This window comes from Augochlora pura, chromosome 7, assembly GCF_028453695.1.
Source record: "Augochlora pura isolate Apur16 chromosome 7, APUR_v2.2.1, whole genome shotgun sequence".
In the NCBI taxonomy this organism is placed as follows: domain Eukaryota; kingdom Metazoa; phylum Arthropoda; class Insecta; order Hymenoptera; family Halictidae; genus Augochlora; species Augochlora pura.
In genome coordinates, this window is record NC_135778.1 from 27,506,523 (window position 1) to 27,532,063 (window position 25,541).

General features: G+C 40.9%; 2 protein-coding genes across 18 annotated transcripts in view; one reads left to right on the forward strand and one right to left on the reverse strand.

The window, feature by feature from the left end:
- Positions 1-25,541, reverse strand: part of Dnc (phosphodiesterase dunce) — a 467,245-nt gene that overhangs the window by 80,369 nt on the left and 361,335 nt on the right. For 11 of the 15 annotated variants that reach the window (XM_078188084.1, XM_078188083.1, XM_078188079.1 and 8 more), the window contains 2 exons: positions 24,003-24,035; positions 22,536-22,556 (listed from right to left, as the gene is read on the reverse strand). The exons of 1 other annotated variant lie outside the window; for it this stretch is intronic. In XM_078188084.1, the coding sequence (XP_078044210.1) occupies positions 22,536-22,556; positions 24,003-24,035 (54 nt within the window). Of the gene's footprint in view, positions 1-13,232; positions 13,600-22,535; positions 22,557-24,002; positions 24,036-25,541 lie in introns of those variants that run through there. 3 more of the 15 variants (XM_078188073.1, XM_078188072.1, XM_078188086.1) reach the window with 3 other exon arrangements.
- On the forward strand, positions 7,299-19,967 carry LOC144473829 (uncharacterized). 3 transcript variants are annotated; one of them, XM_078188089.1, is made up of 3 exons: positions 7,299-7,727; positions 19,273-19,435; positions 19,523-19,967. In XM_078188089.1, exons 1-3 carry the CDS (start codon positions 7,716-7,718, stop codon positions 19,546-19,548), a joined length of 201 nt encoding a protein of 66 aa, XP_078044215.1. In that variant the 5' UTR covers positions 7,299-7,715; the 3' UTR covers positions 19,549-19,967. The 3 variants fall into 3 exon arrangements, 2 of the variants coding, with proteins under 2 accessions (XP_078044215.1, XP_078044214.1); XM_078188088.1 differs by having other exon boundaries at positions 19,273-19,431; XR_013494652.1 differs by lacking the exons at positions 19,273-19,435; positions 19,523-19,967 and adding an exon at positions 16,285-16,437.

Below are 25,541 nucleotides of genomic sequence, written 5' to 3' on the forward strand. Positions count from 1 at the left end.
TCAATTTTCCGACGCTGATGAATTCGAAATTAGTTCCCCGGATCGCGCGGCGCAAAAAATTCGAGGAAATAGAAATACCCTCGGCCGCGGGCCCGGCGTCGCCGTCAACTTTCACGCTCGTCGATTTTGTTTTAATTAACAATCTCCTTCTCGACCGGCTCTCGTTGACCGACCGTGAATTATTTAAACTCGCGCGCGAACTTTTAATCGAATCGCAACTTTCTAATTACCCGGCTTTTTAAAGATCGATTTGCGAGCTCGAATTTCGACGGTTCTACAAAGTTTACGATACAGGATAAACAACGTTGTATACAATGAATCTGGATTAGCCATCGTCGTTTGTTTGGAGAAGAAATTCCTCGCTTCTTTGAATTCAAAGTTCAAGAAACCCGAATGAATTCTAAAATATTACACTGTAAAACGTGATCAAAATCCAACCTTTCGTTTATCTAATTTTCTAAATAATTTACCTAGCGATAAGAGAATGTTTGCAAAGTAAAAATAATAAAGATCTATTCTTCAATTTCCTTGAATAAAAGATAGATCGTCGACGAGATCGTCGAGGACGTTAAATCGAAATCTAATTTTCTCGGTGAATAATTTAATAAAAATGCTGATCAGATGAAATATAAACAAATCGGTAAAATTTACAAATAGCCTTGTACCGTTGTCGACGCAGTGGCAACAAATATTTATTTAAATCTTGTTTATTGCGACCGCCGCAGGACTTGTTTGTTCCGCGTAAATAGCGTTCGACGCAATCGACGAAAATAATTTTTATTTTCCGCAAAGGTTTTGCGCTTTAACCGTGAACGGCGGGAACGGTCGAAAAATTAATTGAAATTCGAGTAGACTCCATACGGAGGTCTCTCTACCTTGCGGCTCCATTTATTCTTGGCAACCGGCAGAACCGGCGCGCGCGCTTTATGTAACAATAAACGTCGCATCTCGGCGGGCTATATGTCATCGTAGGAGCCAAACGAAACTGTCCGGAGTCTAGTGTTTACATAACAAGGAGCGTCTATTACTGTTTTAGGGTCGTTTGTTCGTTCGGACGTGAATCACGTCTTCCAGGAAGCATTATCATTCACGGTGTACGCGTAAATTAGCGTTAATTACCGCGGAACACCGCGTACAGTTGTTGACCTATATACGGTGACTGACCATTTACACAAACAATTAATAAATATAAGATAAATACGTTTCACCGGCACAACGAACAGCGATTTAAACAATTTTCACGATGTTTAAACAACTTTTGAATGTTAAGTTCTGTTTAATTTTAACGAGTGAAAAATTAATTTAATTCAAAGGAAACAATTCGTCTTGCTCGATGAATGTAGTTAATACTGTCGGAGGCGTAGTAATTACTACACTGCGGAACTTTATGCAAAATTGAAATTGTTGAAGTTAATTATAAGATACAAAAGTTATATGAAAATGTATTTCTTCTTTTATTAATTATCTGTTGAAAATAATATCCTGGAATTCGTCTACTGATCTCTGCTGTTTAGACTAATTTGACTTTATATAATTATTATTATAAATTATAAGTACTGCTTTGTTAAAAAATATTGTTATTCATTAAAGATTTAACCTTTTACTAGTAAATAAACCGTCTTGAATGTCAGAAATGATTATGTTTTTACACTTGTCCTAATGGAAGTGTCAATCACTGTCAGAAGACCTATTAATCACTATGCAATATCTAGTCAATAACTATAATTTTAAATATATATTACTAATTAATAACTTTAACATTTATTTCAGTGTTTTATACAAATTCTGAATTTTTCTGTTATTTCTTAAGTCCTTTTCCTTTCTTTTATTGATTTCTGACGATAAATAGCTCTTTCCTATCAATTGCATAACATTTAAACGATGAATCAGGTGCAAAACAGTACCTGAAATACAGGTAGCTCTGTCTCGCACCAAGAGACAGGTACAAAGATACGAGTCGCAGAGAAAAAAACAACCGCTATAGACAACGTCTCTTTTTATTCTAAGACAGTCTAACAGTGCTATAAAATCTTGGACTCAGTGCTCCGATCAAAACAGAGCGCCATAGCGAGCAGCATGATCTATTGTCGCTACTTGTGCAAATGCGAACTTTTTCTGCATTGTTTTCGAAAAGTGAATGCGACACATTAGCGCAACGTGACCAAGCGTCGTCGAACCTAAACATACTTGATATTCGCGACTTTGGACTTTGCGTTTGATGAAAAAAGAATTGCAGTTGATAAACAAGACCTATTGTGCTGATACCACAGTGCGAACCTTTTTTGTATTGTTTTCGGAGGAGAACGTGACAGAACCGACGCACTATATTCAAAGTGCAATTCGATAAAAAATAATTGTAGACAACGATCTAATTTTTTAAAAGAATGCAACCTTATTTGCATTATTTCTCTAGGAAAAGAGTGACAGACTTGATGCAACATAATTAATTGTTGCGATAGGTAAGCGTTGTTCATATTCTACAATTTTTCGGCTCTGTGTTTGGCGGAGAAGGAGTGTAGTTAATTAACATAATCTATCGGAACGATGTTGAGTGTCACTGTGAGGAAATGCAAATTTCTGCATCCTTAATAGAGCATAATTAAACATTATGAAACCTAAGCGTTCTAAATATTGTGCATTTAATCGCCTCAGTATTTGACGAAAAACTAGCTTAATTATTACGCATAATTGATTAGAAACGATAACGATTGTCACTGTGATGAAATACAAATTCTTTGGTCCATTGTCTGTCGAAGAGAACAATGCATTCTTAATGCAACATAATTAAACATTCTAATACCTGAGCGTTCTCAATATTGTGCAGTTTCTCGGCTCAGTATTCGACGAAAAACTAGCGTGATTAATAAGCATAATTTATAGAAACAATACTGACTCATTACTATGATGAAATGCAAACTTCTTCCTGCATTGTCTGCCAAAGAAAACACCGCACTCTCAATGCAACATAATTAAACATTGTAAAACCTATGTGTCCTCAATACCGTGCTAGTATTTGACGAAAAACTAGCGTAATCAATAAGCATAATTCATTGAAACGATACTGACTATCACTGTGATGAAATGCAAACTTTTTTCCAGCATTGTCTGCCGAAGAAACCACCGCATTCCTAATGCAACGTGATCAAGCGCGATGAAACTTAACCGTACTTGATATTTTCCATTCTTAAGAGAACGTTGCACGGTGAATGCAACGTGAGCAAACATCATTGAACCTAACCACAGCTAATATTTGCGGCCATTAAAATTTCTTCTGTATGCATACTCCGCGCGAAGGTCGCTTTCATGCGGAGTCGATGACAACACGTTGTTGCAAGTGGAAACTAACCGGGGCTATTGCTGCCGTGAAAATCGTGGAGCAAGTAGAAATGATGTAACGGGGAGTAATTAAATGGTTAATGCGCTCGGTAATTCTGTGTGAAGGGGGAAAAGATTGCTGGAATATCGATTAGCCGGTCTATACATATATACATGTATATGTATATACATATATATACGGCCACTCGAGATTTAATTTAACACCATAATGAAGTGCCGGCGGGGCTATCTGGCCGAGGCTTCTTCGGCGAGCCTTTCCCATGGGAATCGGGCCGCGCTGTCAGATAACAGGAAAAATCACTTCCCTATCGGTTACACCGTCGCGATAACACTGTATTACCGATATATTACGATAAACACGGCCCTCGAAAGGCTTATCAACGCTGACAGAATTCGGACACTGACGCAAAAGCGACGGCAACTGGCAACGCATCCACGCAAGACGCCCGGCTCTGTTAGGCTCGCGCACCTACAAGTTACCAGGTACAGGTGCATTTAGGATTTTAACCCTCTGAGTGCCAACCAGAAAGGTCGTGTGTACCTGAACGAGTCATACCTGAATAATATAGTTTAGAAAATATCCGGAAAGGAATTACAATAATCTTCTAAAGCCTGATAATTGGAAAATTCGAAAAGGAAGAAAAAATATGAGCTACGACTGTTCTTTCATAAAAATATTAAAATAATATTCTACGACGATATATCTTTGTTCAGCGCAGAAGGGATAATTTGAAATTAGTTTAAAAAAATTTAGAATTCATTAATGATTATTGTATGTGCTTTGAAATTAAAGATGGAACAGGTGTTAAAGATTATTCTTTAATATGGTGGATGTCGCAGTGATTGTTTGATTTATAAATTTTTAACAAAATAATGTGCGCCTGTTGAGCGCATAAAACATGAGTTAAACAGTCGTTCTTTCTCTGCCTCTAACTTTTTCTCTGTGTCTCTCTCTTTTTCTACTTTTAACTCTTTCTCTATTTCTTTCTGTTTCTCTTTCTTTTCTTGCCTCTAACTCTTTCTGTCTCTCAATCGTTCTCTGCCTTTAACTTTTCTATGTCTCTAACTATTTCTCTGTTTCTCTGCCTTGCTCTCTCTCTCTCTCTCTCTCTCTCTCTCTCTCTCTCTCTCTCTCTCTCTCTCGCTCTGATCGACGAAGTTTCTCAATTCTTAATGGGCAAACACGAGACCCGGCTTCCACGAGGAAGCACGGAGTATATCGGGAGGGCTTATCGGCCCGGATCAGCGAACTTCGATAATGTCTACGTGCGATTGCTTAATTCCGTGCTTCGTGCAACCGGCTGGCGAGCTAATCGATCCGTGAGCCCCGAAGAAGAAAGCCGCCAAGAAAAAGCTCGAGGAAATAAAGTTCCAAGGAAAGGCTCGAAGAAGTAAAGTTCCAAGGAAAGACTCGAAGAATAAAGCTCCAAGAACCACCTTCGAATTATAAGGAACAGGGAAGGCGATGTCCCGGTTAATTCCTACGGTCGACGACTATTTTTCTGCGAGAGGAAACGAACTAGACTGGCTCGGTTAATTTTTTCATCGCGCGGAACGTCTTTAAACGAGAGGATGGAAAAAGCAATTTGTCCGTTTACCTTTTGTTTTCGGAAACCAGTTTTGCACGGGGAAAAGTGTGGCACGCTTGATTTTGAAAAGCGTTTTAGCACGAGAAGAAAAGCAGAAGACAATTGCTTTTGGTATTCGGCAACTATTTTTGTAAAAGAGGATGAAAGAACAATGTCCCGGTTAATCTGTTCTATTTGAAAAACAGGTTTGTGCAAAAAGGAATTGCAAAACGATGGAGCAGTTAATTTGTTCAGTTAATAACCACTTCGAAAAGCAGCAAATAAAGGCTTAGTTAATTTCTAAATTCGAAAACTATTTTCGTCTAAGAATAAAAGACGATCTTTCATAATCGAAAATCAGTTTTGTACAGAAACAAAAGAAATACAAAACCGTATCTTAGTTAACTTTTCCATTAGTAAGTTTTTTCATTAGAAAACTACTTTAGCTAAAAAGAAAGACAAAAATCAACGTCCCACTTGTTATTTACAATCTCAAAGTACCCTTCCGCAAAAGAGAAAACAGAAAACAATACCTCAATTAATTTCTGTATTCAAAAACTATTTTTCTCTAAACAAAGGGCAACGAAAGAAATCTTTCGTACCCTCATAACCAGAAGAAAAGTCAAAAAACAAAGTCTCCGATTTTACCTTCTGAAAATCGTCGAATAATTTCAACGAAAATCTAAGTTAACCATCTGGATCACCAGGAATTCGAAACGCAACAAAGGGATTTCCCCTACTTGAAGTGGCAACATGCAAGTTCGAAGTCGTGCTCGGATTCGATTAAACGTCAATTGCAGGCAATTAGCCGTCGCGAATAATTATTGCTTGCGTCGTGCTAATTGTTATTAATACGAATATTCCATTACACAAATGAGCCAATAGCAATCCGGACAAGTCACCACCGGCCTGTCGCGTCGACTCTCTCTCCCCTCGCCGTTTCGCGGAGCTATTGTGTTTCAATTATGTCCAGAGCAAGAGAGAGAGAGAGAGAGAGAGAGAGAGAGAGAGAGAGAGAGAGAGAGAGGGAGAGCCCGCTGCGAAACACACGGGGAATTTCGTCGGAGAGTTACACGTAAACCGAATTTAATTCAACTTCATATTAGCTCTATGCCGGCTGTTATTTTCCGCCCCAATAAGCGCCAGTTAAGACTGAATTATTTCGACGACCTCCATCGCGGATCCAGCGAGTTCCGCACATAAATCCCGTTCCTCACGTGCGCTCTTACCTCGGCGACTACATATTGCTAGCGCGTGCCTGCTACAATGTCTGGACCTAGCCCAACCTAATCGTTCTCTAAATTTATTAAGCATTTCAGGTAAATCGTAGTTACTTTTTAAGTTTTCTGTCGCAATCATTTCTGAATTTTCAATATCTCGATATGTCACTATAATTATTAAATTTGTCACTGCTCCGAGTTTCAAATCAACTACGTTCTACAACCTAACGTTCTTCGACCTAACCGGTCATTGAATTTGTTAAATATTTTAGATAGTACTTTAATCTTATATATATTTTAAATTTTCTGTCGCAATAATTTCTGAATTATCAATCTGAAATTCAATATCACGATATCTCACTAGGTGAATAATTAAATTTGTCACTGTTCCAAACTTTAAACCAACTACGTTCAACTACCTAACGTTCTTCAACCTAACCGTTCTTTAAATTTATTAGATATTTGAGATAATACTCTAATCTTAGATACAATTTAAGTTTTCCGTCGCAATCATTTCTGAATTTTCAATTTGATTTTCAATATCTCGATATCTCACTAGGTGAATAATTATTAAATTTGTTACTGTTCCAAGGTTTAAATCAACCACATAATAATATCTCTATAATAATATTATCACTGTAATCATTTGCTAATAATAAATAATAATGATATTTCGTCTACTGATTATATTCGTCACTATATCACTTCTGCAAAAGCTACCAAGTTTCCCGGTGCTCCAAAAATATAAACGATCCGTGTACCGTCCGCGGCTAAGCAACAATTAAATTGGACGGTGCTCCAAGGGTCCAATAAAACGACAGAAATAATCCAGGTGTATCTGGCAGTCCCTCGTACGACGCTTATGCCGTTACCGTTTGCACAGTGTTGCAGCACGTCGTCGCAGACAATGGGCTCGTTGGACACACGTCACAGAGTTTCCCAATTAGATTGAAAAATCACGTCGCGTCATCCCGCGCCGCGCGCAGAACGTCACGAGGAAGCACTTAAATCCCGATTGCCCGGTAATCGGCAGAATCGAGTTCGCCGAACACACGGAGACCATCAATCAATTTGTTCTTTTCCCGGAAATGTAACAGGCGGGAGCCGAGTTCGCGCGTGCAAACGACGGAGGGAGGGGAGAGGCGGCGTGGACGGAGCCACCGGGGGAGGGGAGATCGATTTCAGCGAGGTATCGACGAATTTCGTCATACGCGGCACAATCGACGGAAACGCGGCGTTACGCGCCGACTGGTGAACCGTGACGAAACGAAACGTCTTGATCGTGTACGGCGTCGACGACGTGCTGTGATAAGCCGGTTCGATTCACGATGCACGACGCGCAGCGATAGAGGGAGAGGGGCGAGAGATTAGGGGAACTCGAATACCGAAACCCGAGCAGCCCTTCTGTGAGCAGTGATAACGAGATACCGGTGATCGCGCAAGCCTCGAGAAAATTGCGCGTTGCAGAGGCGCCGATGAACGCATCGCGACGAGACGAAACGTAGATTATTCTGCGAGAAATTCTCCATGGAAATTGTGCAACAGCATTTTCGCGTAGGTCGCCTCGTTTCGGAGGAAACTCGCGTCGAAGATGTGCTTCGCGGTAAGTAGTAACGGACGACCTTGGTCAGAAGTAAAATTTCCTTTCGCAATTGTTCGACTTTTACTGCTCGATTTGTTTCGTACATGTCACCCGGTATGCGTCGACATATCCGTCTGATTTTCGAGGAAACTGTGCGGACACTGACGAATTTCTAGATCAAGTCAGCAATTTATAGATCAAGAAGCAAAAGATCTATCGGAGGGACGACGACGGAACCGTGTCTTAAGTCGCGGACGAAGATAGCCATCGATAGTCGTCAGCGGCCATTCTGTTTTCTGGCAAGCAAGTTAACTGGCAAAATTATTCTAAACGAACCCCGGTGCTTGTTTTCCCGAGGAAACAAACACGTCACGAGAGATCGCCGACGGTGAGTTAGACACGAATCGATGCAGCCGGGTTTGCAGAAGCGAATTAATTGGAGCAAGTGCATGCAATCCCCGCGAATCCTGCGGTTCTTATTCATGATTTACGGCGCGCTCATCCTCCCGTGGGGTTTCCTGTTAAAAAAGGCGCGGCGATTATTAAGTGCTCGAAACAATGCATCGGGAAGTCGATCGAACAGCCGCGATGCCTTCGATGTCTCAAAGCTGCGTACTTTACAAGACTGGTCCAAACTGCGTCGAACTTTAATCAACAGGTCTATATGTTGATATATGTTCGAATGCAAATTTTCTTGGTATATATTCTAACATAAAGCCTAGTAGTATATACACGAGATTGATTAGATGACTTCAAACATGATCCAACAGGTCTATACTCGATTAAATAGGTTCAAACTTCGTCAACGAGGTTTTTTAATATACCTTTGAATGCAATTTTTCTCGGCATATATTTTAATATAAAGCTTAGTAGTATGTACTCAAGATCGATTACATAACTGCAAACATGATCCAACAGGTCTATATACTTAATCAAACAAGTTGAAACTTCGCCAAAGAGTTTTACAAAGTGCTACATGTCCGAATTTTGACCATCTCTTTTAGCATGAATTCGGCCAGCTTTGACTTAAGACTGGGACATGATCAAGCGCAATCAAACGTTCACCAACGATCTCAAACCATCTTAATGTAAATAATCGAGAAACAAATTGTAGAATACTTGAACGTAGATCCTAGCACTCTATACTCAAGCTTAATCGGATAGATGAAGACTTGTAAGACTTCTGAGAGCGGAAGCAACTATACACGTGATGGAAGAAGTTTATAATTAATCAAACAGGTTTATACTTGTTCAAACAGATTTATACATGATCAAACAGGTTTATAATTGATCAAATAAGATCAAACTTTGTAAAATAATTTCGTAAAGTGATAAACGTCGTCTTGAATTTTTACCATCTCCTCTAGTATGAAATCTATCAGCTTATATTTGAATCTCAAATACGAACAAACGTCTACCAACAAGATCAAACCAACCCGATAAAAATCACCAAAAATCGAATTTCCTCGACCATAATCTATACACTGACTGTTCATCACGATGTCTTCAGAATTAATTCTGAAACCAAAGAGATAAGAAACATCCTCAAAGAAGACTAAACTTGTAATTATCAATATTGCTTAGGAATAGAACCAGTGCCGCCTAGTTATACCTCAACTTGCAGGTGCAATTATACCTGTCCAGCATAAGTTCGCACGACCGCGTCCGAGCCTGCAACTACAGCTCTCGCAGCCCTCGCAACTAATTCCAGCTTCGCCGCAAACGAACCGAACTTTCGGACCGTTTTTTCCCCACGAAGGAGCTCCCGTCTAATTGAATTACAATCCGCGGGAGGAGGAGCATTCAATTAGCGCAGCTTCTCGTGGCCGAATTAACCGGACCCGACGCGGTCAGAAGTTCCCTCCGCGAGGATCCCGTGGCCCGTTGTTCCCCGAAAAAAAGCCGATCGTGTTCGCGACAACGTTGCAGAGCCCAGCGAGACGGAATCGTCCGCGGAGGATCGCGCGGGCGACGATTAAAAAATGTTCCGCCGTTTCCATGAATATTCAGAAAGTGGGTCGGCGATTCTGTGCGAGCCTGTGTAAAAAATAAAAGCGAGAGAGAGAGAGAGAAAGCGAGAGAGAAACGGAGCGACCAGAGAGCACACGGACGAAATACCATAAATATTCAATGTCTCCGGTGACACGTACGCTGCATATTTATGAGGCATTGTTTCGTCTCGCGGAAAACAGTGCGCGCGAGTCGCGCGATTCGCATTCCGACGCCGCGACGACACCGTGTCCGGATCGGAAACGTGTTAGCACGGCGGATGGGTCGACGTTGTCCCGCGATGGGCTTTTAATCGTCCCGATCGAGTCTCTCCGTCCCGCGGCGAGATCCGCGGTGTCAGTAAACTCCGCGAGCGGCGGCGGCCGCCCGATTTGCATTCGCCTTCCGCGGAGGTTTTTGTCGCCCGGCGAAAAACCGTCACGGTTGTTTGTCTCGTTATGCGAATAAGGTCTACGATCGAGCATACGATTACCCGAGTAGAACTGGTCGGACGTCTTGCTCTTTGTTCGCCGTAAATAATATTGATTTATCGACTGGCCCCGGGTAAATAAGGAACGAGTTCGACAGGCTACGCGGCGGTCTCTGGAATAACAAACGTGGTAACGGAGCGCGGGTTCTTCCTACGCTGAGAGATATCGCCGCGGCGATGTACGGCGGCGGCCTTGCGATGCAAAATTACCGATCCGCAGACTGTTACGCCGCGAACCCCGTCCTATCCAATATTCCATGGCGAGCGATCAAAGCGACGCGGCGCCCCGGCACCGCTGTTCTTTGACACACGATGCCGACCATAACTTCTAACCCCATCCGGCCAACAGGATTTCCATAAAGGGAGGTGTCGTAAACCTCCGGCATCATCTTTGCCCTGTGTTCTCTATTTCGATCTGACGCAGGGGACCGTTTTCCGTGCACGGGACTACCGGTCGCGCGAGCTGGGGAGCTATTTTTATAGCGGCTTTAAATCCTGCTCAGTGAAAACCGTCGGGGCTGAATCGGGTATTTTCCGAGCGGTGTAATGAGCTACGGTCTATTCTGAAATTAAAGGATTATTCGCGAAGTGGAAGATTGTAGAAGAAAGTAATTTCACTGGTGACTTAATTTTTAAACATCGAAAGAACAGTGTGGAGCAGCTTATCTTCTAAGCGTTGTTTTGAATAATTTAGTTTAATTTAATTTTTAAATACTCAAGAAAGAACATTGTTGAACAGCCTATCTACTAAGTATTATTTTGAATAATTTAATTCAATTTAATTTAATTTCTGAATATTCAAAAAGGAATATTGTCGAACAGCTTATCTACTAAGTATTATTTTGGAACTATGCTTTATTCTAAAATTAAAGGACTAATTACGTAGTGGAAGCTTATAGAAGATCGTTTCTAAGTATTGACTTTTGTCTCATGCCTTAAATCAAAGATTATAGTGTCATGGACTAGGAAGTAATTTCAGTGGACACTTAATTTTTGAATATTCAAGGGGGAACATTGTCGAACAGCTTATCTACTAAGTATTATTTTGGAACTATGCTCTATCCTGAAATTAAGGGACTAACTACGAAGTGGGAGATTATAGAAAATCATTTCTAAGTATATTAACTTTTGTCTCATGCCTTAAGTCAGACATTATGGTATCATGGACTAGAAAGTAATTTCACTAGACACTTAATTTTTGAATATTCAAGGGTTAACATTGTCGAACAGCTTATCTACCAAGTATTATTTTGAAACTATACTTTATTCTGAAATTAAAGGACTAATTAGGAATTGAAAGATTATATAATATCGTTCCTGAGTATCAACTTTTAATTTATGCTATAGGTCGAACATTATAGTATCATTACTAGATAATAATAACACTGATGACTTAATTTTTAAACATTGAAGGAAGAAGATTGTCGAGCAGCTTATCCTCTAAGTATTATTCTGGAGCTACGCTATATCTTGATTCTAAAAGACTACGAGGTAGAAGATTAAGGGATGAAAAGAACGAAGAGAGAATGGATGATCATTACCATTGACTGTTAAAGGACGTCTTAAATCCTGAAGAACAGACACCATTCTGGACGACCTATCCTCTAAGTATTAGCTTGTTTTGTGTCTTATTTCGCGACTTGGGGGAGCATTTTTCAGACATTATAATTTCATGGAGTGAGAAGTGAATATTAGTGGTAGCTTAATTTTGGAAATATTAAAGGAAATTAATAAACATCGTTAATAAACGTCGTTATTAGGCAGCTCATTTTTTAGAGTTATACGCTGTATTCTTAATCTGAAGGGATATTTATTAAGTGGAAGATTATATCCTGAGAAAGTGGAGAATAATTTTCACCGACTGTTGAAGAACGTTTTAAATATTATAGACTAAAGAGTAGCATTTCTGGATAGCCTTTCACCTAAGTATCAAGCATGACCTGCCTCATAAAGGTCAGTTTTATTGTAGTTTTATTGTATCCGGTAAAGTATATTCTTTATCATCGAGTTGTAAAACAATTCCTAAAACATCTTTCAAAACTCGTGACACTTTGCACTGGTAGTTAATAAACATCTTAAATCTTGAAAACTGAAGATCATCAGGTGTGACTAGTCTATCCCCTCGGCATCATGTTTAATATATCTCCTAAGCATCATCCTATCATTTATCCTCTTGAATTCAAAAGACTTTCTAAAACAGCATCTCCCAAAAATGATGACACTTTGCGCTGGTAATCAATAAACATCCCATTCCCAAAACTGTGGACCATAGTTTTTGGATAATCAATCCTCTCGATACAATGTCTCATTTATCCCTAAGTATCGACCTTAATGTATCCTCTGTTCTGAATTCAATAGACAGTGCTTAAAACAGCACCTTCCAAAAATCGTGACACTTTGCACTGGCAATCAATAAACATTCTAATTCCAAAAACTGAAGGCCAATAGATCTGAGTAGCCTACTCCTTTGGTATCATGTTTGATCTATTCTCTAAGTATCTTAATGCATCCTCTATTTTTATTTCAAAAGACAGTACCTAACAAAGCATCTTCCAAAAATCGTGACACTTTACAGATAATAAACATCCTAAATACGAAAAACTGAAGATCACAAAATATAGCTAACCTACTACTTCAATATCATACTATTCAATCTCATCGTATCCCCTATCCCAGAGCCAAAAGACAGTTCCCAAAACATCGCCTCCTAAAAATCGCGATACTTTCCACTTTCACTCAAGAATCACCTAAACTCGCAAAAGCCAACTTCAAAACCACTTCATCCAATCCCCTAATCATCGTGCCTAACTCCCACCCACCGCCTAACCGAAACCCAAAAGTCAGTTCCCAAAGCACACTATAAAAATCGGTAATATCCTCACAGACATGTAAGGAGCACTTAGCAAGCCACTTAGGGCAACAGCTCATGATATCCCGGAGGTATAGCCGTGGTCGGTCCACTCGGTCACGCAACTCCCGTGTTCCAAGTACGAAGTTCGGCCGGCCAGTCCCATTGAGGGATCGAATCGTGCGGCTGATCAGCCTACCCCGTGGTCCGGGGACGGTGTCCCTAGAGCCGTCCCAGGTGCGACAGCTCGGTCACCGGTGAGTTTCGTTGTCACACAGAGGGAGTAGACGATCTGACGTCACTGGCCGAAGGGGGCCTCGCGGTGGACGCGACGATGTGCACGTTTGTCACGCGAGCCCGTGACGCGTGATCCCCGTGTGGTTGCGTGATCGCGGCGAGACCATTGACTATCGATGACGGGCCATCGATCGGGCCTGTTACGCGACCCCGAGCACGCCTCTCCGCCGCGATAGAGGACGAACGACGGAACGCGGCCAGCGTGACGCGTGAAAAACCGGAAGTTGCGCCTTTCAAGGGTCGCCGGGGCTGGCGTCGCCGGACACCTCGTGTTCGACGCGACGTCCAACTGGCCAGGGTGTTCTGGTTTCGCAGAGATTTCACTGTGTGCCGGAGCCGGAACGGCCGGGTGGGGGGGAGGGGGGGCAGAGGCACGATTTGCGCGGGAAACTTGCGCGTCGTCCACTCTATCCTCTCGCTCTCTCTCTCTCTCTTTCTCTCTCTTTGACTCTTTGTCTCTCTATCCGTCTCTTTCTATCGCGCCAACCCACTCTCTATCGAGCATGCACAGTGGCGGCCGCATACTTACGTACACCTTTTAAAACGTTGTAACTTTTTTAAAACCGGACTTAATGCCTTGAATATTTTTTAGATGGCGGATGGATTAGTCTATTGGATAACGATTATGGTACCTTTTTCAAATGTTGCGATTACTTGATAAAAAGACATACAAAAATTCATTTTCTTCAACCTTCTTATCTGAGGCTACGATGAAAATTTAAAACACTCTTATCGTTTAGTATTTATTTTCCAAGCGTATGGTGGTATCTCTCTCTCTCTCTTTCCCTTTTTCTGTTTCTGTCTACAGTGCCGGCCATACATTTACATACATCTTTTAAAAGAGCACAACTTCCTTAAAACTAAACTTAACGAATTGAATATTTTTTAAATAACAGAAGAATTAACCTATTAGCCAATGACTATAATACTCCTTTAAAATGTTGCTATTACTTTACCAAAAAATAAAATACTCATTCTTCAACTTCCTTATTTGCCTATAATAAAAATTTTAAAACATCCTTTTCGTTTAACATCTGTTTTCCAAGTCACCACTTTATATTTTCTCTCTCTCTCTCATTTCTCTGTCTTCATACTTTTCTCTCTCTCTCTCTCTCTCTCTCTCTCTCTCTCTCTCTCTCTCTCTCACTCTATCTATCTTTTTCTCACTGGCATAACTCACCAACTCCGACCAGCTCTGTGTGCGTCTAGCTCCGCCGACTACACAGCCAACCCTCTTCATCCTGCCCGTTCGCCCTCCGGCTGATCCTTTCACCCAAAGACTAGTCCCAGGTAGCCTAAGCCCGCATTTAGCATCGCCAAGAGGCTTCACGATTTTTTGGCTAGCCCCGGCTGATCTTGTTTGCTCTGCGCGGGACCAGACCTGGGATAGATCTCTCCTCCCCGACAGCATTCCCGACACGTAGCAACGCGTTCTTCTTTGTGCAAGTCGCGGGGTTCGTTTGAATTTCTGGGATCGGCCAGTTTGAGGACGATTTCCGCTGCCAGACGCGCTGCTCTGGGAATAGTTAAGTGGCTTCTCTCGTGGGATATTGATACGAGTACTCCGATATCTGGAGTTCTCCCTGCTTGTAAGTAGCGAGCACGCTCGCCTGGATAATACTCGAGTCTTCGAGTTTTTTAAGTGGTTCTCACGCCGAGTCGCGTACACCCGGTGTAAACAGTCTTCGAACGGTGTAATTACTTTTCAAACTGGAGCAGTTGCAGTTTCTTGAAAATAATTCAACGCTTTCCGCACATGATTTAACACATTACGTTATAATTATGTTAAATCTAATCATTGTAAAAATACTTAGATCATCGTACTTGCAAGTCGTTTCGACGTCGAGACACGGTTCTGACAGTATCTACAAATTTTTAACCCTTTCCAGTCGGAGCCATCTCAACTAAAAATCTAAAATAGCCTTTCAGACTTGTAATGTTTCCATTTTATATAACCTCATGCATTTTTTACATTATTCAACTGAATTTAGTGACCCGTTAACAGCCCTTACCAATTTCTTCAAGTAAAGATAAAAATGATTTCTTTTAGACTCGCCTCTCGACTAAGGGGTTATCCTCGAAGGTTCCACGAGTCACCCTGAAAATATTTTGGCCTTTGACTTCGTATCCCCGCGGGGACCAGCCAAAATCCGTCCGGGATGACATATGAGAAATAGCATTCCCGCGGAACGTATTGGATATTTGAGGTGCATCAGCTGCGAATATAAATAGGGCGCGCGTGGTCACGATGCAAATGCCTGCTTGATAAATAACGCGTTTCAATTGGTTCGCCCGTCGTCTCTCCCCCGAGTATACGCCGATGTATCAAGGCTGCGCGGACCCAGTCATAGAGGCTTATAATCGTTCGCGCGTCTCGCCGCGGCGAATCGCAAATAAATGCTCGGACGATTGTTCCGAGGACCGAAGAAGTAATCGCCGTGAATCAGCTACGGTGTCGGCCGACGGTTTCGCGTTCGCGCCGCGGAAACTGTCGAAGTTCGCGCTTTCAGCAGTCCATTCCGCTTCCGTCTCTGTCGCCGCGTGTTGCGCCTGCTTTTTATTATCTTCGCGTCGCGGCTCCTTTTACGCTTGCAGCTTCTGCCAGATCAACGCTCCTTTCAAGCGACTTCTTCTTCTTCTTCTTCTTCTTCTTCTTCCAGGCTCTCGTACGCCGCTTTGAACGCCGTCACTTTTTCACTTAATGTTTCGATACTTCCCAGCGCGTTCTCTGCTTCCCAGTATCTCTTTCTTAGCCTAGATTCTCTACCGGACTCGCGAAATTCTTGAAACTTTCTTAGAAGAGCCGAAGTGCTTGGAATTGCACTGATGCGACATTCCGCAGACCTATGTTTAATTTCTATATTTCGATGCGTCAATTAATTATGGAAATATTGTGACGTGTCGAGGATACTATTGTGCATTTTTTAGAATTTTTTGCGATTTTTATGTTGCAGATGTTGGACGGGAAATACGATATCTCGGAGAATGAAACTATCCAACGGTGTAAATTATTCTTGGGAGTTTAATAAGGATTGTTTCTTATTTTAAGGCATAAATTAATTATGATAAATATATGAAGTATCGAAGATATTTTTGTATACTTTTAAGAATTTTATGCGATTTTCAAGTTGCAAAAATCGAATGAGAAAAATGAAAATACCTCAGCAAATAAAACTACACCCCAAAGTGCAAACTATTTTTAGAAGTTTAATGAGGCTTTTTTTCTCATTTAAATTTATGAATTAATGATAATAAAAATATGACGTATCCAAGATATTCTTATACATATTCCAGAATTTTTTGCGATTTTTAAATTGCAAAAATTGGACGCCAAAAAGGAAAATATCTCAGGGAATGAAACTACACCCCAAAGTGCAAACTATTTCCAGAAGTTTAACAAAGATTTTCTCATTTAAATGCACGCATTAATTGTAACAAAAAAAAAATGACGTATCAAGGATATAAACTTTTAACTTACAAAACCTGGACGGGAGAAACAGAAATGCCTGGAAAACGCAGGCCATTTGTAGAAGCCGAACGAACGCGCGAACCATAACTCTTCCAATAACAATGCAACGTCAAAATAATAGGCTGAGAATGTTCTCATATAAATCCATTCGAAACACCGCAGTTAAGAAAAATAAATAACGGTTTTCGATTCCGGCGTCGAAAATATTTAGTTCAACTATGGGTCAACCGTGCCGAGAAATTTGCAAAAATTCCGAAGCCACTGTTATGACAAGTCGTTGCCAAAAAAACGCGTTTCGAGCGTCTGCGAATACCTATATTTTTCATGGATGTTTCTTCCAGTTTCAGTATTTCGGCTACGCGCAAATATTTCGAACAGATTCCAACGACGGTCGCGCGTTCGTGCGATCAAGCCCGGACAATATAACATACCGAACGTTTCAATCCTATTTTCGGAATCGATTTCGAAGAACTCGGGCTTCGAAAACGACAAAATTGTACGCGAACGTATTTCCGGAAATGCAATACCGCCGCCGATCAAAGGTGTAAATAAACGTTTAATCAAAGGCAATATTAACGTCCGGCCAATGGCAATACGTTGAGGGAGGGGGAATCGCTGTTGATCGATGCCGATCGATAGAAATCCGTCGGAGGCACGCGCGAAATTTTATTTCAGGTGTCATTCAGTCATCGCGGCGACCGGCGAACAAATACGCCCGTTGAATGGGAAATGTCGAAGAGCCAAGCCGTTCGGCAGCGTTCATTGAAAATCCAATGAATTTTCATATAGCCCCGCCCTGCCCCCTTTCCCCCCTCTCTCTCTCTCTCTGCAACGTGCCACGGACATCTTTAATTAACACGAATCGCTCGAAATGTTTAATAAACAGGTCCGCGCGACGTGTTCGATCGCCAACTCGAAATAATCCTCGTTGCTCTATGGGAACCCTTGAAACAGTCCCAGGTGTTTCAATTGAATTGAATAAGTTACGATGGAATTAAACAATTGCGCGAAAACCCTAAAAAGTTTCACGAAATTACAGTGTTTTAGTACAGTATGTTAAGTACAGTATGTAATTACAGTATATTTAGAGGTAAACGTATGCAGCATCAATTACTTTAACGTTAATACTACTAACTAATAATAATGTTGATCGACGTTAATATTGCTCCTGACATACACTCATACTCAATAGTATTTGAACGCTTGCATACCTAACAATCGACTAATGAAATATATATGTTAAACTGAAGTATTTGAAATCATATTACGCAGATAAAAAGAGACAAACCTTAAGATTATAGAAGAGAAAGAAAAAAATAATTCAACAATATATGCCGTTTTTCTAGTATATTTATCGTAAACACGTACCAGAAGTGACTGATGAAAGTATTTAAACAGAGCGTTTAATAGTTATTTAAATTAAACGATTAAAAGTTTTAATAGGAAGTTGATCTACCGTTTACTTTTATAAAAACCGTAAGTCTGTTTTTCATTCAGTGGATTACCTTGGAAGTAACATTTGCATTTATTAATTGCCATGTTTCAATAATATCTCGTTTTAACGCTTCTTTCGAAGTAATAACTGCGTTTGTTAATCGTTTTTCGTTCTATAAGTATTCAATGGGGTTTAAATCGAGACTTCGTTGTTGATATGACAACACGTGTGGAACATTATAGAATATTTGTTCTATTTAATCTAAATATAATATATATAAATTAAATGTTTGTTTTATTTAATCGGTACTTCGAATCATCGTCCGACTGAAATAAATAATTCTTTGGTGAATTCAATATCGACGCACTGTTTTCTCAATTTTCCTGCAAAATTTTCGAACACATCTTTTTATCCATTATATCATCGATAAACGCAAAGTTTACCATTCCACTGGATACCATACAGTCCCAAAGAAATACAGATCCACCATTATGTTTTATAGTGATATTTTATCCAGGAACGAATTATTTTTATAAAACAATTTTTCTGCGAATTTTAATCGTACAATATTACTTTTAATTGAATGTTAGAAGCGTAAACGTTCGAATACTTTTGTGTACGAGTGTATAATATGGATTCGCGAGTAAAGGTATAATAATTAGACGTTAAACGAGGAGATTTAGATTTTATATGGATTGTTAGGATTTTATATGGATTGTTAGAATTTTATATGGAGTTTTAGTAATTGTATTAGAAGTATTAGAATTTTATATGGAGTGTTAGGATTTTATATGGATTGTTAGGATTTTACATGGATTGTTATAATTTTATATAGACTGTTATAACTTTATACGGAGTGTTAATAATTCTATTAGGAATATTAGGATTTTTTATGTATTGTTAGGATTTTATATAGATTGTTATAATTTTATATGGAGTGTTAGTATTCTATATGGAGTGTCAGTATTCTACATGGAGTGTCAAGATTTTATATGAATTGTTAGAATTTTATATGCAGCGTTAGAATTTTATTCGCAGCCTGTCGACGCAGCGTCGTTCAGAAACGACTTGTCTCCGACGTCGAACAATTTGCAGTCGTCTCAACGAACGCGCCAATCGCATCAATTCCCTGGATTCTCCGGCCGTACCTACGCCGGCCGATCAGAAAATGGCCGAGCCGAGGAATTCGAGGCGATTGTGAGTCAGTGTCGCCGTCAAGGCCTCCGGACACTTACATCTTAATGCCCCTAATGACCGAAGCGATAAAAACAGTTGTCATTATTTTCAGAGGAGGATCTCTTGCGTCAGAAGTAACCGAACAACTCAATTCTGTTCTGAAGAGGCTATTTTTCTCGAGCAGACAATGATTCCGTTTCTTATTACCGCGTTCCCTGGTTTATGGATCTTTGAGGTCCGATCAGAGACTTTCGAGTCACCCGGCATTATTTTATACTATCACATTTTTCTATATATACTTTGTTGGTGAGTTCGATCGGTAAAAGATAGACTAAAATGTTATTTAGAACGACAAGTTTGTGAATGATTTAGCAGGAATTTATCACTGAAATATTTTATTTGTCGTTGACTTATGAGTTGATATTTATTGTTATTTGTTGTAGAATTTATTGCTGAATTTAGTCGATGTGTTCGACAGGTAAAAATGAGACTAAGATGTTATCTGTAAGAAAATTTCTGTGAATGGTCTGTTAAGAATATATCAGCGAAATACTTTATTTATTGCTGACTTTTGACTTGATATTTATTGCTGAATTTATTGCTGAATTTATCGCTGAATTTATTGCTGAATTTATTATACTTGAATTTAGTCTTGAATTCATAGCTGAATTCATTGCTGAATTTATTGCTGAATTTATCGCTGAATTTATTGCTGAATTTATCGCTGAATTTATCGCTGAATTTATTGCTGAATTTATACTTGAATTTAGTCTTGAATTCATTGCTGAATTTATACTTGAATTTAGTCTTGAATTCATTGCTGAATTTATTCTTGAATTTACTGCTGAATTTTCTTGATTTTACTCTTGAATTTATTCTTAAGCGAAATACTTTATTTATCGTTGACTTATGACTTGAAATTTATTGCTGAATTTATTCTTCCATTTATTTTTGAATCTAGTCTTGAATTCATTGCTGAATTTATTCTTGAATTCATTCTTGAATTTATTGCTGAATTTATAATTGAAATCATTCACGAATTTCCTCTTGAATGTCTCCTCGACTAAACATGGTTGTAATTTCCTCGTACCTCGACAATATTAATCTTTGTAATTAATTAATTTCCTGTACATTAACTCCGTCCTATTTTCCACGTTGTTCATACTTCCCAGTGGCACGCAATCCGCGAACCAAGACATCCAATTGCTGTCAACAATTCCATTAAATCGTCGGTAGCCTCCGCGGAACGTAGTAATTAACCAGGCTCCCGTTTGATTGGTCTCATTATACGGGGTCAAGAGCTGCAGAAGGAAAGCCCCTCGTAAATAAATAAATTGCCGGGGCAGAAAGAAGCGGCATTATTGGAGAGAAAACCTGTTCCGCTCGGTTGCCTTTGTCTACTCCGTCTTGACGGGGCATGCTAACGAGCGGAGTCCGATCGCATATTGCGATCATATTATCAACCGTCGATGCCATGGAAATATATTACGAACGGCTGCGCATTGTTTACAACAATTACCGTGAAACGTCGAGGACGGCTTCAGCTGGGTCAAGATAGACCTCCGGGGTCGGTTAGGTGAAACAATTTCCCCGGAGAAATTGATTACGTCAGTACTACAGACGACATTCCGGTCGGAGGTATCATCGAGAACTGTGCCATGGTCGTAGGATCGATAACTTATGGGAGGAGAGGATCAAAGGACCCACCGTTAACCAGGTAGGTTTCAATTTAAGCTATTCAAAAATTCTGGTTACCTTTGGATTCGTGTTGTTGTTAAATACTTGTTAGATTTGTCTAAATGTAATCTTAAAGTCTAGTTGAAGCATAGTTAAAGAAGAAGTGTTATGATCTATGGGAGGGGTGGATAAAAAATCCCGTTATGGCGTAGTTAGGTCTCAATTTAAATTATTAGAAAATCCTTGTTGTTTTTGGATTCGAATTACTATTAAATACTTGTTAGGTTTGTCTAAATATAATCTTAGAGCCCAATCATAGTATAGTTAGAGAAGGAGTACTGTGACTTATGGGAGTGGTGGATCAAAAATACTATTATGGGGTAGTTAGGCCTTAATTTAAACTACTAAAAAATTCTAGTTGGCTTTAGGTTCGAATTATTATTAAATACTTCTGAAGTTTGTCTGAATATAATTTTAAAGTCCAACCATAGCATAGCCGAAAAAGAGCGCTATAACCTATGGGAGTGTTAGATCAAAAATCCTATTATGGTACAGTTAGCTTTCAACTTAAGCTACTTAAAAATCCTAATTGGCTCCGAATCTAAAGTTACTAAACACCTATTACGCCTACTTAAAGATAATCTCACAATCCAGTCATGGCATTACTATACTCTAAATATATTCAAAAGAGTATTACGACCTCTGAAACTGTCAATTAAAAAAACCCATTCTGATCCAGTTAACTCTCAATTGAACCAACTTAAAAGTCTCAATTGTCTCCGCATTCCGCATTGTCTCCTATTATAGTTACGTCTGCTTAAAGTTCAATCTCAAGACTTCAGACAAAACAAAATTCCATAACCCACCATAAGACTGCATAAAAACAGCCCTGAGGCTATTTGTAAATCCGCCTGTAACCAATCTGAAACTCTCGTTGGCTGTTTGGTCGAAATATTCCCGGCGCCGGTCACGCCCAGCTTTTTAATTAAACAGGTAACAGGAAACGGCGAGGCGCAGGTCCCGTTTCTAGCGCGCGCATAATCTCGTCACAACAGATGGAGCAAAGTGAATACACCTCTGCGCGCGGTATCATCTATGTTTGCGCTACTCGAGATAAAAATATTTGCACGCGGTACGCTTCCATTCGCGTGCACTCACGTTGCATCCGTTGCACCGCGAAAATATTTACCGGAGCTCCGGCTAATAGCGATCCGCGTCCGAAAAGCGAACGCGGGGGACCCGTGGAGCGCGCGCTTTAATGCAAAAAATTGTTGTCTTCTCTCTTTCATTCTCTCTATTTTTTCTATCTCTCCATCTTCTTTTCTCATTCCCACTCTCTCTCTCTCTAGAAAAAGAGAGACAAGATATACGAACCGGTCGGGTGTACAGTTTGCGAACGCATATCTACAGAGCAGCATTCCTAGAAATACGTGATAAATCAGACTTACCTATACTGATCGGTAAATATCCTGAAAATAACAATTCGGTTTTATTCGAAAACGATCCACTATGGTCGGCATGCTGTTAATAAGAACTTACGTAAATTACGCAGTCTACGGTACGAAACGTAAAAAAGGAAACAAAAACAAATAAAAACCAAAAACTGGGAAAACGAAAGATCAAACAGAGGGTAGAGGACGAAAAATTACGTTCTATCAGTGTCCGTGTGTTCATCGTATGTGTCGTCTAGTTCGGCTATGGTGTCTCGCAAAAGCTGGGCTCGGTTAATGAAAAAAGCTCGTTCGTGTTTTCTCGTCTAATAGTCGGCGATCGGAAAAGCGCTTGCGGTTCTTCGATTACGTTCCGTTTCCTGTTGCAGTGTTTTCCGCGGCGTATTTGTTGTTCCGGGGCGGTTGAAATCTCGGTGCAGTTGTTTCGGGAACGGTGCGTCTCTGTATGCGTGTAGTGGAGTGTGTGTGCACACGGCCGTGCATGTATACGAACGCATTTACGTGGATACGAACGCGTTTACGTGTATGCGAACGCATTTACGTGTATACGAACGCATTTGCGTGCATACGAACGCATTTGCGTGTATACAAACGCATTTGCGTGCATACCAACGCATCCACGTGTATACGAAGCATCTGCGTGTACTAACGCATCTACGTGTATACAAACGCATTCGCGTGTGCACGGCCGCGTTTGCGTGGGCGGCGTGCGCGTGCAGTTAGCGAACGCGTGCGTGCGTGCGCGCATACGCAACGGCGCGGTGGTACATCCGCGCTCAATCTTCGATCTGATCGGCCTAATTTCGCCACGTGCCTGCTCCCCGCCATTGTTCCCCGTGGAATCGCGCAACGACGCCGTCCCGCCGCAGCTGTTCCGCCCGGAAATTGTAATTGACTTGCTACCGTGCGTTTCCAATCAACCCGCGCTTTCTCTCCCGCCGGAATCCCCCGCCCGGTCTTTTAATTAAATCTCCAAACCAGCGCGGTGTTTTTTCGCGCCTCTACCTTCGAGCCAACAATGGCCAACGAACTCTTCTAATGATCGCAAAAAGCGAGCGTTCGAGCAACGGCGTGCTCGAGCGCGAAAGTCGTCGATCCGCCGCGACGAATTTCGCTTCTCGAGCGCAGCTCTGACTTTCCCGCGGCAAGCAGAACGCGAAACGGTCTCGAACGAGCGCAAACAGCCTCGAAAAATCGGCAAGCGTTCTCGGGATACTAAATTCTGGTTAAAAAACGATGGAAGCGCGTTGCGTCGCGATTCGAATGCAGTGAATCGTGTAAACGGCGGCGAATCGTTTAGCGGCTAATTATTGTGGCTACGGGCGTGTGTCGATTAGTCGATCTCTAGCGAGCGTGTGCCTATGTGCGCGCGCGTCTCTCTCTTTCTGTGTATACGTGTGTCTCTGTGGGTAAGTGTGAGGTAAAACGAGGTTGATAAATAGATAAAATGGATCGAGTACATACGCTCGTTCAACAGGAAGCTCGGTCTCTTTGAACCTGCAACCCAAGGATCACATACATGATATTGTCACACCACACACCCGTCGGTCACGTCGACGAACAAAAAAAAAAAAGACAAAAACAATGTGAGACGTCTCGTGCAGTGGCCGTTAGATTAGTCGTGACAATTAATCGAGGGGGCTTGGGGAGGGGCGCAAAACGATCTCGATCGCTTCACCGAACCGTACGATCACCTTCCCCGTCAAATCATAGATGTGCGAAGACAGATCATTGATAATAATAATAATAATAATACAGAGCGCCAATCAAAGAAGCTACGATATATTCATCAAGCTACACATTTAGAGACCGGATACTGTTTCTGTACAGTTGTGGAGTAACATCGCAGAACGGTGCTCAGATTGTACAATACGACGAGTTTCGTCTGGTGCAATTTTCCAATACTGCGTGAGCATACCGGCGACAAGACAATATCTATGTTCAGTATATCCCAATTTCGTATGTACATATGTTCATGGCGGTTCGTATTGTCCGACGCGAATTTGGCGCGGAAACAATTTCTTAACGCATTAACTGCCAATTATTATTTGTCAATTTTGCCAATATATTTAAATTATGCTTCGTTGTCAAAGTATTCCATATTTTTTGAACAAGGCCCAAATGAGGATAAGTAAGAAAACATGTATTAATTATTTCATATACTCTAAATTATTTATGTATGGTATTTAATTATATTATAGAACTCAAATCAAATGTATCAAGCTTCGAATATGGTAATCTTCTTGTGTTCAATATACAGATGACTTTTAAATTTATTTACTCATTGAAAAGAAACCAAACACAAAATATACGCCATTCGTTATAAATAATATCGACAGATGAATTTTCAAAGTTCTCGAATAACGATCGTGGCAGTTAACGAGTTAAACCATCAGTAGTATAAACGGAGGAGGTATTATGGTCAGACGTGTTACCGACAGAGCAGAGGATTTCTACTTTCCCGCGGTCGGTTAGATCTGAAAATATCCCTAGATCAGTTTACCCACCGCGCAGACCGTCTTACCGACACCCGGTAATTCCATGAAAGGAATCTGCAATCGATAATACAGTCGTACCGTCGGTAAAGCAGGGCCGCGCGCGGTTAAATCGCGTTTCGTTAATTGAAAGGCAGGGGGTCTAATTGGAGCCGACGATTACGGGTTGCCCTGAAGCGAGCGATGCGTCAAAATTGCGGTCTACCGTCCGCGCTTCCTGTAATAGTTGGCTTTAATTATTCATGAGCGTGACAGCGCGCGCCGCGTTACGACATACCAATTATCATCGGGCCGCATAAACAGCATCATCGTAAACAGCGCCGCCGCAAGATGAACCTGTAATTCACGCCTACGCGCGCCGCGTTACATCCTGTGCTCTCCTAATTGCGAGCATAGCCGGTGCTCTCGAATCGCACATAATCGTCTCGCGCCGAAAGTAATTAACGCGGACGCCGCGTTTGCGAGCGGTCTACCAGCGATCGCGTGTTTATTTCGAGATCCGTGTTAC

What these genes read in the sequence shown, in the direction of transcription:
- LOC144473829 (XM_078188088.1), top strand. An exon ending in CCGAGGAATTCGAGGCGATT is followed by an intron (nt 19,432 to 19,522) that starts GTGAGTCAGTGT and finishes CATTATTTTCAG; the next exon opens with AGGAGGATCTCTTGCGTCAG.